The sequence below is a fragment of the Loa loa genome (genome assembly GCF_000183805.2).
Source record: "Loa loa unplaced genomic scaffold supercont3.177, whole genome shotgun sequence".
Taxonomy (NCBI): Eukaryota; Metazoa; Nematoda; class Chromadorea; order Rhabditida; family Onchocercidae; genus Loa; species Loa loa.
Genome location: NW_018108357.1, coordinates 60,245 through 71,994, shown reverse-complemented (window position 1 = coordinate 71,994; position 11,750 = coordinate 60,245). Strand labels below are relative to the sequence as shown.

The window sequence follows — 11,750 nt, the reverse complement described above, 5'->3', positions numbered from 1 at the left end:
TACTATATATATATATATATATATATATATATATATATATATATATATATATATAATATCTCGTGTGTTGATCCCTACCTACGACCATGAATAAAATGGCGAACAGATGCATAAGTAGAATAAATAAAAAATACGATATAACTCGGCTACGGTAGCAAGCATCACTGCCCAATAATTGTAACCATGCACTGGAAACAAAATCCCAATCATACCCTATTTTTTCAAAATATTAGCTTACGACAAACGGCAAAGACACCCACCGTAAAATACCATCCGAACAAAATTGTTATAAGCTCAACACGGAACCAATGAGGATGTGTGTGCACTCGTCGAAGTGAGATGACTGGGATATGTTTGGATTTGTGTTGAGGGATCTCGTGTTAATGAACTGAAGGCTCTATATCGATAGACCTAAAGTCATTTGTTGACGAGACAGACTTCCACTGAAGCTTTATTACTCGGGATAAGAACGACCCATGACTTGCCTATGGCTAACATGAAATAACACGAAAGCCTACAGTCTGTTCTTTCCCCATCTTCCTCTCTCTGTTCATCCACCGAAGATATGCAGAGTGAACCATATTTTACACTATTTATTGACAGAATCCTTTATGTAGAAAATTTATAACCCATACATACTTGCTTAAAAAATAGAGAAGAGCTGAATATTCATGGAGTATTACAAATCCAGACTTCTTTTCATCCAGTCATCTCTTTTTTTCGAACATAAAAAGCAAAAGGAAAAGCACAAGTATGACATGTAAAGAAATCGAGATGAAAGACAGATTTCCCTGACAGTTTATTTTTCAGCTATTTCGTTGCGGGTACTAGCAGTGGGCCAATTCAAAGTCTGGATGTGTAAAAGTTTGAAAAACAACATAATCCAAGGGGAAGCAACAAAACAATAATCACAGACAGAAATTTGATGTTAACATTATGCATGTCTCTTAAAATCGACCGCTGTAATAACTGGATGGAAATTCGACTCGGTGTTGTCCTTCACCTTGTGCCATTGCCAGATAACCTGCATTCGGTACCACATTCCATCTCAGTACAAGTGTCACATTTTTGTGATTCAGCAGATTAGTACCGTCATCCATAAAGTAGTATTTTGGTGTAATGCTCTCCTCATGTATCGTGGACCAGTCGCCACGTCTCACGACTTTATCCCAAAGTACAATCTGTAGTTATCACAGCAGAATCTTAATTATAGGGTATTTATCGAACTGTACAGAAGAAAAGATTCATTGTAATATGGCTATTCTGAAAAATGCATGAGTGGATTATATACGTTGTTTAAAATTATACTTCATTTTTTCCTCAGTTTGCAGCCAATACTTGGTATTCATTAATTTTACAAGTGTATATATGTCTTCAAATTCACGCATTCTTTTTCTGTCCTCTCTGGCAACGGTAACGTAGTTCTTCTGAACTGATATTACAAGATCTAGTTTACATAAAAGTTAATAACTTCTTCCCACTTGTATGTTTGTCCCTGACATGACTCTTACTGAATGGGAATATGAATATACAGTATATGGAACTGCAAAATCTGTAACATGGTCAAACACAGAAATGTTCAAGTAAAATAATCCACTGAGAAATTACCACCTCCTCATTTCTCTCCTTATTACCATTTCTAATTCATGAAGTAAACTTTCTTCAACTTCAAAATATGGATCGACTAGTACTTATCAATCCTATCTTATTCGAACCTCATATCGTACCCTCGTTACATTTTCATGTATCTTTCCTTATGATTAAATGGTTATGGATTCGGCTGATGAAACAAAATTACAATTGTAATAGATGAGCTAGCCGTACTGCAGAATACTTCTTTTTTTTCAAATCCAAAATGCTACTTGAGACCTGAAGTCTAAACTTTATGAGAAAGTTACCTGATTAAGAGGTGTTTTTGGTGTGCTGTACTCTGCTACTAGGAACAAAAAAATCTCTTTAACATTCCAATTAAATACCGGAGCAATGTCAACTTTTATATTCAACTCTGCCATTACTACGTCACTTCGTGAACCTTCCGATGCATAGTCTACGAAATTCTTCCTGCAATTCATTCCAATATTTTTCAAAATTTGCAACTTCTCTTTACCAAAACTAAAGTAAGTAATTTGTAATTTCTCAAATTAATAAGGCGTTCTGCAAGTTTCGATTTATAAGTCCAAGTCAAAATCAAGAGATGGCATGTACTAACAGTAGGAGTTGTTAGAGAGAGTGACTGAGGGCGTAATATTTTTGACAAAATAAACCTCTGCTTAATAATAACCCTAATTACTCCAAGTATACCCTAACCATTTAATCAGCTCTAGCTTTAAACTGAAGTATCAAGATGGACAAGAAAAAAATACCAGCAAGGAACTTACACGCGGACATTACTTGCGGATAAAGTAACCGGTGCCGAATTCGGTAACCAAACGGTGGATACGAAAACGCAAAACGTTAACGCTGATAAGACGGAAAGCACGAACGCAAATATCGCATTGGCACGTGCCCAAACCGTATGCATCACACTTAAGAATACGAAATCCAAATGATTAAAATGCGAATTTCACACAAATAAAAACAGTTAAAACACGCATAGATCAAGTCGTAATTAACCACACATTAAAACATTTGTCTGCCTTCCTTACTTCAAATTATTGTTAATTTCATATTGCGTTGAAATTACAAAATTATATGAGTATGAAATTTAATACATTGTTCACCCGCTCTACTTTTAATATTAAATAGAATCCAGGAATGTCTTTTCAAGAAAATTGATCGGTTGTACAAAAAAGAAGGAGGAAATCATAAGAAATTAAATAAATAAATGTATGCAAGCAAATAAATCAGCAAATAGATCAACAGTAACTGTTGATATAAATAGAAGTTGCAGAAATTTTCCAAGAAACCGTGCTTTTGAACGATGGTGATAACAAAGTATCAATTTTTGAACTTTTTATTTATTTTTTATGTGCACAAAAGCAATAGCACCAATATGTATTAGTGTCTCAATAAAATCAAGACATGTACATTTTTTGTGCAAATGTCATCAGGATTGCCTTATAAAGTGAAATGTTATCATAATTTTCTTATCTAGTGAAGATCCTGTACATAAATTACGATGATGTAGAATTAATGGAAAGTCAGTTTAGCCGATATATCGTTCTAGAATTTCTCAACTCATCCAAACGATCCAAGTCATGCCACCAGTTTTGCAAAAAATTCCTTCGAACGAACAAATTAAACCATGGAGAAAATGAGACTTCACAATCTGGAATAAAACGCAATGAGCAAAATTAGAAAAAACCTTGGGAAAGTTCTCAACTGAAAACCAGAGAAATAATAAAATCGTTTGTATCGATGCTTATACCTGCACCGAATGTATTCTCTTGGATAACGATGGAATGTAACATAAGCAAAAAAAGCATGGCTCCTAAATATTATTGTGCAGGTTTAAGAAAATGTAAAAAAAAAAATGCACTTTTCAAGATTTCAGTCAACTCGCCCATTGATGAAACAACAGCTACTGCTTCAACTTCTTCCGGATTTGGCCTAATCTGTCTTACATCACAATCGCGCAAAATAATAACATAGTCAAGCTCATGTTCGCCCCAATTGTCGTCATGCATTGCTTTATACAAAAAGCGGCCCATGATCTGAAGTAAGAGACATACCATAGCTAACTTATATAAAATATCAAATAATCCTCCTTGGGAAATTCAAAGTTTAATCAGGTGTGCATGATGCTTCTTTAGTTTTAGCATAAATGAGATTCCAGTTATAGCAAACATTCCTTAATCACCAACGTAAACTAACAAAGCCTGAAAATCTGTTAAAATTCATTGAAAAAACTAATTTTCAAACTTCTTCACCTTCATTTGATCAATATCAACAGATTGAATGCCTAACTCATGATATAATTTTCTTCTGGCAGCTCGTCGGATTCCAACATTATTTTTAGTGCACATTTCATCTTCGTTCCATATCGGATGACTGCAACATGCATTTGTCCATACGGATGGAAATGTCAGTTTCTGAGCAGCTCGTTTCTGCAGGATCATTTCATGGTTTGTTGTAAACAGAAAAACGCTAAACGCACGATGCAGAGTTACTGAAAACAGAAAAATAAAACTCAGAAAAAAATTTGTAAACAATACCAACGGTTATTTGTTGTATTCACAAATTTTTTAATCCAGTGAATCTTAATTTCTAATTTCTCTTCTGAAACCCACCTTCAACAACGATCTATTAGTATTACAATACACTAAGACATATCTTCTGAATTTTAAGAAAGCCAAAAAGTTATCGGCTCGTATTGATTAGTAGAGACCAAAAGTCGGAATTAATCATAGACAATCAGCAATTGGATCAAAAGAAATAGGGTGGCCAGTTGCCACACAAAGGCAGATTCGCATCCAGTAATACCAAAAATAATTTCGAAAATATCAGTGTTTAACAAACAAAAATAAACAGATTCACAAGTAATTTAGCTGGAAAATGAACTTCCATTAAGGTGGAATTTCTACTTAACCATAAAAAAATATAATTTAATTAGTTGCAAAAATAACTTACATGTTTTGGCTGAGTGGCAGAACCGCTTGGATTCAGAACGCAAAGGTTTATCATTCTCATCAACAATGATACACTGTTCATTCAAATAATTATTCTGCACATTTAACACTGCCGATTTGAAAAGGTTATTGTTCTGTCTGCATAAACATAATGCCACTAATGGTAATTAGAAAAACAGAAAAAGGAAAAAATATTTGCGAAATTCTGCAAAGTGTTTTTTGAAATTCAATTTGGTTAAGGTTCGCACTTCTAACTATGTTCAAAAGTAATGGAGATGAACACTTATCCACTCAGAAACCATGAATAACTTGAAGGATTACGGCTTCTAAAAACAAGGATTGTTATCCCTTTCAAGACCGACAATTGGTAGGAAATTTGATATTTTGAGTGTTAGCTTCCCGATAAAATTATTTAGCGTGCTACCAGAAACAAACTTATCACTGCTAAAGGGAGTTACAATTCCCTTTAACTGTTTTATAGAACAGGATAAGAGCACAAACTTAGGTAATGAAAACCATACCATGTATTGAAATCTTAAAACAACGGCAAGATTGCCCAACTAATTCAATTCCAGCAGATAAAAATTATCCGGATACTTGTAATGGAAATTCATTCATTTTTTGTATATTATATTGCATGATATAGAAAGTTATCAGTTTAAGGTTTAAGAAAAAAGGAACACTTACACCAAAAGTTTAGTCAATGATGACATCCTAAACTCTGACGAAACCCTCCAAGAAGGGTAGAATCCTGGAATGAAGGAGAGAAAATATAACCGATTATTCTCAAACTTTCAAACGAGAGTAATACTGGATAAATAAAGACCAAGAGAATATAAATGCCGAATTTATCAAGAAGTGTTGTCTTCCGAAAATTATAACACGTCCAGTAGGTTTTTTTCCACAGCCCGTACATTAATGTAATACTAACATTCATACCTAAGGCAAATAGTAGCTATAAAACACAGAAGCGATTCACAGATCCAAAAATTATGCGAAAGCTATACCAGTAAGTGGTTTTCAAAAATTATTGACAAATTAAAAGCTCAAGTGTAAAAAAAAAAGATACTTCATGAAACTGCAAACATCAACTATCACCGACTATGACCTGAAACTTTAACTCTAATGAATTTTTAACCTTTCAAGTAGATATCATTAAAGTATAAATCATCCAATACTGAAAGGAAGCCGGAATATTTCAACCGACCAACATATAAGGATACAATTAATGCTACAAACATCGACAAAACAGAATTTCTTGAAACTTTCAGGAAGAATTTATTGAAATAACTTGGAATAAATAATCAATAAATGGCAGTAAAATAAGCTACTGTACTAAAATTATTAGGATATAAGTTGAGGCGGATGTTCCTGTCGATGTTGTTGCAAGCACATGAGTGAACAAAAACGATTATCACAATATTCAAAGTGTTTGGGAACCAGAACTGCACCACACTGAAATACAACAATAACTATAAAAAGGAGAAATAAATTGATACATTACTATAAATGGCATTAGTCACGAAATGCTAACAGTAACAATAATGATTCAAGTATCCCAATTTTAAATATCTCAAATTTGAATATTGTTAAGTGCCCTAAATTTAAACAAGAAAAACTCGAAAAAAAGAAAAAAAACCTAACCAATAATTTAATGCCTCAAGTTATAGCTGATGCTGACCAATTTCAGCACCAAACAACAACTGACCTTGAAACAACGATTGCCATCATTTTCAACAATTTGGCAACCTCTTTGTAAAGATGCAGCAAGCCGGCGTTCTGCAGCAAGGGCTCTTTTTTCTCGATCGGAAAGCGCTAAATATTTCTGACGTTGCGCCTGAAACAAAGATGATCAGTTCCTCTGGGATTCCTGGTATATGAATATTTCGCTAGTTACGAAAACAAAAAAACTATCATCGGAAAAAGAAAAGCAAAACCACTACCTGTTCTATTCTTTCGTGATGCTGAGCAATTTTTTTAGCTTTATCCCGCTGCTTCTTTTTCTCTCGTTGGATTCGCTTTTTTTCTGCCTCCTTCGCTAACTGTTCTTCATTCACTACCACCAGTTCTGGTATTTGGCTAATATTCCAGTTGAATGCATTGGGATATTCGGATCGGAATTTGCTAAACGCCTGACGAACTGTTCGATTTTGTGCAACCTAACATGATATAATTTGAAATCAAGGATAAATCTAGTTTCCTAGGATATATTGATAAATATGTTAATAAAATGCTTTGGAAAAAAAAAAATCAGTGGAAAATACCTGATAAGGAACCTTTCCCTCATTATCTTTCATCGCTGGATCACATCCTAACAATAACAGCTCCTGAAAATTATACTGATCATAAAATCAGATGAAAATGTGAGAGGCTTCTCAGTTAAACCAATTACTAATTTTTTATTCGTAAAAATTTTTGTCAAGAAGTCGAAAAATCAATATAATATCTGAATATGTACTTCCAGGATTTCCACTGCACCTCTTCTCGCCGCAACATGCAAAAAAGTTGAAGAAGCTGGTGGAAACCTCATTTCTCGGATGTATTTCAGAAAATCTTCCTTCCTTTCTTCACAGCTTTCCAGCAGTTGATGTAACTTTGAAATAGAATTCAAACGAATAGAGGCATACAAAGCTTGGGCATTTGCCTTACTCAAAAGGTTCACCACTGCTTCTTCTTGTTTCGAATTTTCGTTTTCTTTCTGAAACACAGATGAAAAGAAAACTCTGACCTTAATCTCAGCATTTGACCGGGAAAATTAAAAAGGGAACCCATACGATGGGAAATAAAGTTTGTAAAAACCAGTAGCGGCACTTCTCCAACACATGTTGACCAAAAAATCCACCACCTTTTAAGAATGACGATCAACCTTTGAAAAGTCAGAATACATTAATCTCCCTTTTTTTGGAGAATTAATTTTTAACTGCCAAAAATATGAAGTAGAATGAAAGTAAAAGTTTACATTTGGTATATTCATCACTACTTCAGGTGGCCATCGTTTCGTTCCACCAGTGATGTTGTCATTATTATCTGATTCCAGAGAAGATTCACTGGACGGATATTTTACTCCTGATATCTTACGCCGAAACAATCGCTTCTGTTTCTTATATAACTTTTTAAGCCTTTCTTGCTCCCCATTGAAATCTACCACTGACCCGTGGAAACGAACGATTTCTATAAATATAATTTTCAAAGACTTCAACCAATCCTCACTGACAGTACCAACAGAAATTTTTATTGATATGTGACTTGATGTCAAATGGTTATCATCCAATTCTGATCCACCTTGAATAAACAAGTATTACAAACAATATCAAAACAAGAAATTTACAGATCAGAAACCTTCGAACGTAGTCAAATACGATCACTCTCACAAATTTGCGCTGTGAAATCTGGTAAACTAGAAAAAAAAGGAAGAAAAAGAGATCGGCTGAAAAATAAACATACTCAGTCTTGACCATGTTCGCTGTAATTCGTCCACCGTTGGTCGGCGTGTTTCGAATGGTAGTGTCCTCAAACGTTCATCATCTCTTTGTAATTTGAAATTTTTCGTCCCTTCGAAAAAGACACGCCTGCAATATTAAAAAAAAGAAATTGCATTGTGTAAACTTTCTTTTGCGTAAAACTGCGTTAAAAAAAATTCAATTAAACTTCCTCAAGTAAAATCAAATTTTATAGGACAGTCTACGTAAAGACGAAAATTTTCAAACAATTAATGAAAGCTAAAAAATGTATTTGGGAGGGAGTGGAAACAATTAAATGCTATTTGATTATCAATAAGAAAATGATGGTACACCTTAATGTTGCTGCGTCTATCGATCACATTTTAGGTTTCGTTACGGCTTTAAAAAAAAAAAAAAATGCCTAATTCAAGCCATTTTTTCTAATGGGCTACTAATTGGCGGTTCGGCCGCCTAGCAATGAATCGCCATGGGTGACATTACTAGGAAGATTACTAGGAAGGTAAGCACGTATCGCGATTTGATATTAGAACTGGGTATATAGTACAGGACTCTAAATATTTAATTGTTACTTCAAGATCAAATTAAATGCTACAGGAGTACGAGTAATAAGGGAACGGTAGCATCATTGATTTGCTGTATGCATATATGTATGTATCGAACATATTCATTTATTCAATAATTATTGTCATTCCTGTGATTGACCAGATTAGTTAGAAGTAAAAAGCAAAAACCAGTAAAAAGACATTACATATCATACTTGAGCCTAATCATGTTTTTCTTTTTTAAATCAATCATTTTGAAGGAGAAAAGAGATATATTGCCTTAGCGACGTTGGACAACGCACAAATATTAATGGACTTTGCTCCATTAACTTCGACCAACTCATTAACAAACGTTGGATCTCGTCTTTTAAAGCTTTTTCGTTATACCTAAAAAAAGATGGCACTGTTGCGAAATTTTAAAGTTTGGAAAAAGAAACATAAAACTTTCAAGGCTTATACAACTTCATATTTAACACTTCAAATGGAAGACTGGCATTATATTATACTTTCTGTAATGGACTAATATGTCATTTCCATAAAATTGTTCTTGTGCATAAAGCATGTAGAACATATGGTTTTGTAATTGATGTGGTTTAATTTAAAATACCATATTATAAGTAAAAAACATTTATCAACCAAACCAAAATGGATGAAAAATTATTGGGGCCTAGTTTACGCAGCTCCAAGGTACTCTCTTCCTGAAGTAAATTCTGATGATACTTCTAAGTTATGGAATATTTAACTATTACATCAGGCTACATAGTAATCAATTATGATCAATTAATACATGGCTCAACTGTAGAAATTGTGTTCTGATGAACAGGAAATATTTTCATTCGGATGTTAGATTTACCCCATACTGATTCTCGTTGGTCATTAACTAGCTACGATATGCTGACCGGTTTTTCAAAACCTTTTGGAAATATTTCAACCTTCTCACACAGGCACCAGCACTTTTCGCCACAGACCCACGTGCATCGGACGCTGACTGTGCTGTCCCCTGTTTTGCTCGAATAATATAGCGATGGAAACTCTTGTGTACAACCAGTTTGTGACTAAAATAAAACAGCTCATGAATTCAAACAAAAATTCTCGTAAATCTCATAACCCTGACAATTACGATTCGAATGAATTGCAATTCATTCAAATCGGACGGTTCTGTATCAGCAACTAGTTTCACTGTATTTGATATTTCATGTATAACATGGTGATAAACTAAAATGGAATCCCTGGAAATGGAATCCCTTATGGCTTATAATTTATGATCTAAAAAGTTCGAGTCAATGTTTAATTCTTCTTTCTTTATAGGTTCATAGTTTCCCTAGTTAATTGTGCATACTGTTCAGTTCGTTCAACTAAAGGTCCTTTCATTCTGGAAGTGCTAACAGACAAGAATCAAATCTTACCCTAAACAAGGCAAGAAACTTGGACAGATCAAATGTGAATCTCATCAGAGTTGCACAATTATGCATTTCTGATCCGCACAACTAGGATGTTTCAAGACCTTAGGTATCTTAGGTTTTTAACCCTAGTTGACTAAAAATTCAAGCTTGAATCCAAGTTTAAGTCATTTGATGCATAACGCCCCCAACTTGGAAGTGCACAAATCTAATATTTGTTATGAGTTATTTTCATTGTCCAAGCCAACACTTACTTCTTGAAAATTCCACCACAGAAATGACCACCAGAAAGCAACAAAATTGCACAATCTAATGGACGCTGGAACAAATTTCGAGATATAACCTCGTTTTTCAGTAAAATACATCGATATATGGAAAACACCGTTCCGTCGCTTATGAAATAAGCATGAGCTCCGCCGGTAAATGGCATTATCTCATCATCACTTTCTGTATCCAATGAGCTGAGATGATCTGCAATGACAGCCTCGTTTATCCTTTTTTTTCCTGTCGAATTGATGAGAAAAAAGCATTATTATCGAACTGATGAAAAAAAATCTGAAAAATATTTAATACGAAATACCACAAACTATTTAATACGAAAATAAATTTCACTCAATATGAAATTGCACAATAAAGTCTCCTGAAATATCTTCTTCACAACACACAAAACATTTGAATCAGAATTATTTAAATTTTTCTAAATTAAAATAATAAATACTATTCAGTCGCATTTGTTCTAAATTCAGTTGTTTTTGTTTCCTAAACTAAATTTTTGATAACCAACTGTTGTCGGATATCGCTTGTTCAAATTCATCCTCTGTTAGTAATGGTCGACCTTGCAAAACCCGATGAAGGTTATGCCTGTGCCAGTCGGATTTATAATGTGATATTAGGTCATTTCGATCTTCTTCAATAGGTGCTTTACAAACTGTACATGAAAGGCCTGTAACACTGTCATATACTTCAAGAAAGAAAAAAAGGAAAAAGGATGAAATGCAACTTGATAAAGCGAAAAACATAGCATAAAGCTAACGTGAACACTGTGTAACTCGACAACAATAAATATTTGAAATGATCTACCAGATTCCTGCCTCTCGAAGTAAGATTCAGTTGGTTGGACTGTTTCCGTAATATTGACAAAATATGGTTCCACCATAGCGTCAAACCAGCGTGAATCGCTGATCGAATACGAAATCTTGGATGTTGTGGACTTCATTGTTACATAATATTCAAAATATCAATCTAGGTCTAAAGAGGAGAAATCATATTTGTTACGGGTAGATAAAAAAAAACAGTTTTGTCAATATATACGACTGCCGAATGCTAAAATATATATAAGGTAATTAATGATAATTAGCAAATCCTCCATCTCCATAATTTTGAATGCCAGACGTCATAGTATATTTATTATCATGAGTTTGATTTTGTTCTGTCCCAAATTTTTAATGGATTCACAAATTTCGATAGCCGAGAACAAGACGAGAAACAAAACTATTTTAGAGACAGAGAGAAATTATATAAAAGGCAAGAATATGGAAATCACACGAACGTACAAATTCTTGTTTTCAGCTTAGGCAAGTACCACAAACAGCGGACGTACAAATTCTTGTTTTCGACTTATTTCTAATGAGACTTATTTCTAATTTCGATTTATTTCTAATACCACAAACAGCGGACATACAAATCCTTGTTTTCGACTTATTTCTAATGAGCCAACTTTAAAACTCTTCATTATATACCATTTTATTCCTTACTTGTCACATTCATATTTCAAATATT

The 11,750-nt window shown here is 33.8% G+C and overlaps 3 protein-coding genes across 3 annotated transcripts; all 3 read right to left on the bottom strand.

Moving 5' to 3' along the window:
- Positions 1 to 682: 682 nt before the first annotated feature.
- LOAG_03394 (signal peptidase subunit family protein) lies at positions 683 to 2,752 on the bottom strand. Its single transcript, XM_003138931.2, has 3 exons — positions 2,379 to 2,752; positions 1,899 to 2,061; positions 683 to 1,181 (listed from the first exon to the last, which is right to left on the bottom strand). Exons 1-3 carry the CDS (start codon positions 2,519 to 2,521, stop codon positions 948 to 950), a joined length of 540 nt encoding a protein of 179 aa, XP_003138979.1. The 5' UTR covers positions 2,522 to 2,752; the 3' UTR covers positions 683 to 947.
- Positions 2,753 to 3,140: 388 nt separating this feature from the next.
- LOAG_03393 (isopentenyl-diphosphate delta-isomerase) lies at positions 3,141 to 5,281 on the bottom strand (the record flags this gene model as incomplete). The annotated part of the gene is made up of 5 exons (XM_003138930.1): positions 3,141 to 3,268; positions 3,479 to 3,653; positions 3,870 to 4,108; positions 4,570 to 4,706; positions 5,256 to 5,281. 5 exons carry the CDS (start codon positions 5,279 to 5,281, stop codon positions 3,141 to 3,143), a joined length of 705 nt encoding a protein of 234 aa, XP_003138978.1.
- Positions 5,282 to 5,912: 631 nt separating this feature from the next.
- On the bottom strand, positions 5,913 to 11,214 carry LOAG_03392 (hypothetical protein; the record flags this gene model as incomplete). The annotated part of the gene is made up of 12 exons (XM_003138929.2): positions 11,052 to 11,214; positions 10,756 to 10,914; positions 10,226 to 10,442; positions 9,504 to 9,626; positions 8,860 to 8,958; positions 8,013 to 8,137; positions 7,528 to 7,739; positions 7,027 to 7,266; positions 6,833 to 6,895; positions 6,512 to 6,727; positions 6,277 to 6,405; positions 5,913 to 6,023 (listed from the first exon to the last, which is right to left on the bottom strand). Exons 1-12 carry the CDS (start codon positions 11,185 to 11,187, stop codon positions 5,913 to 5,915), a joined length of 1,830 nt encoding a protein of 609 aa, XP_003138977.1. The 5' UTR covers positions 11,188 to 11,214.
- Between the last annotated feature and the right edge of the window lie 536 nt (positions 11,215 to 11,750).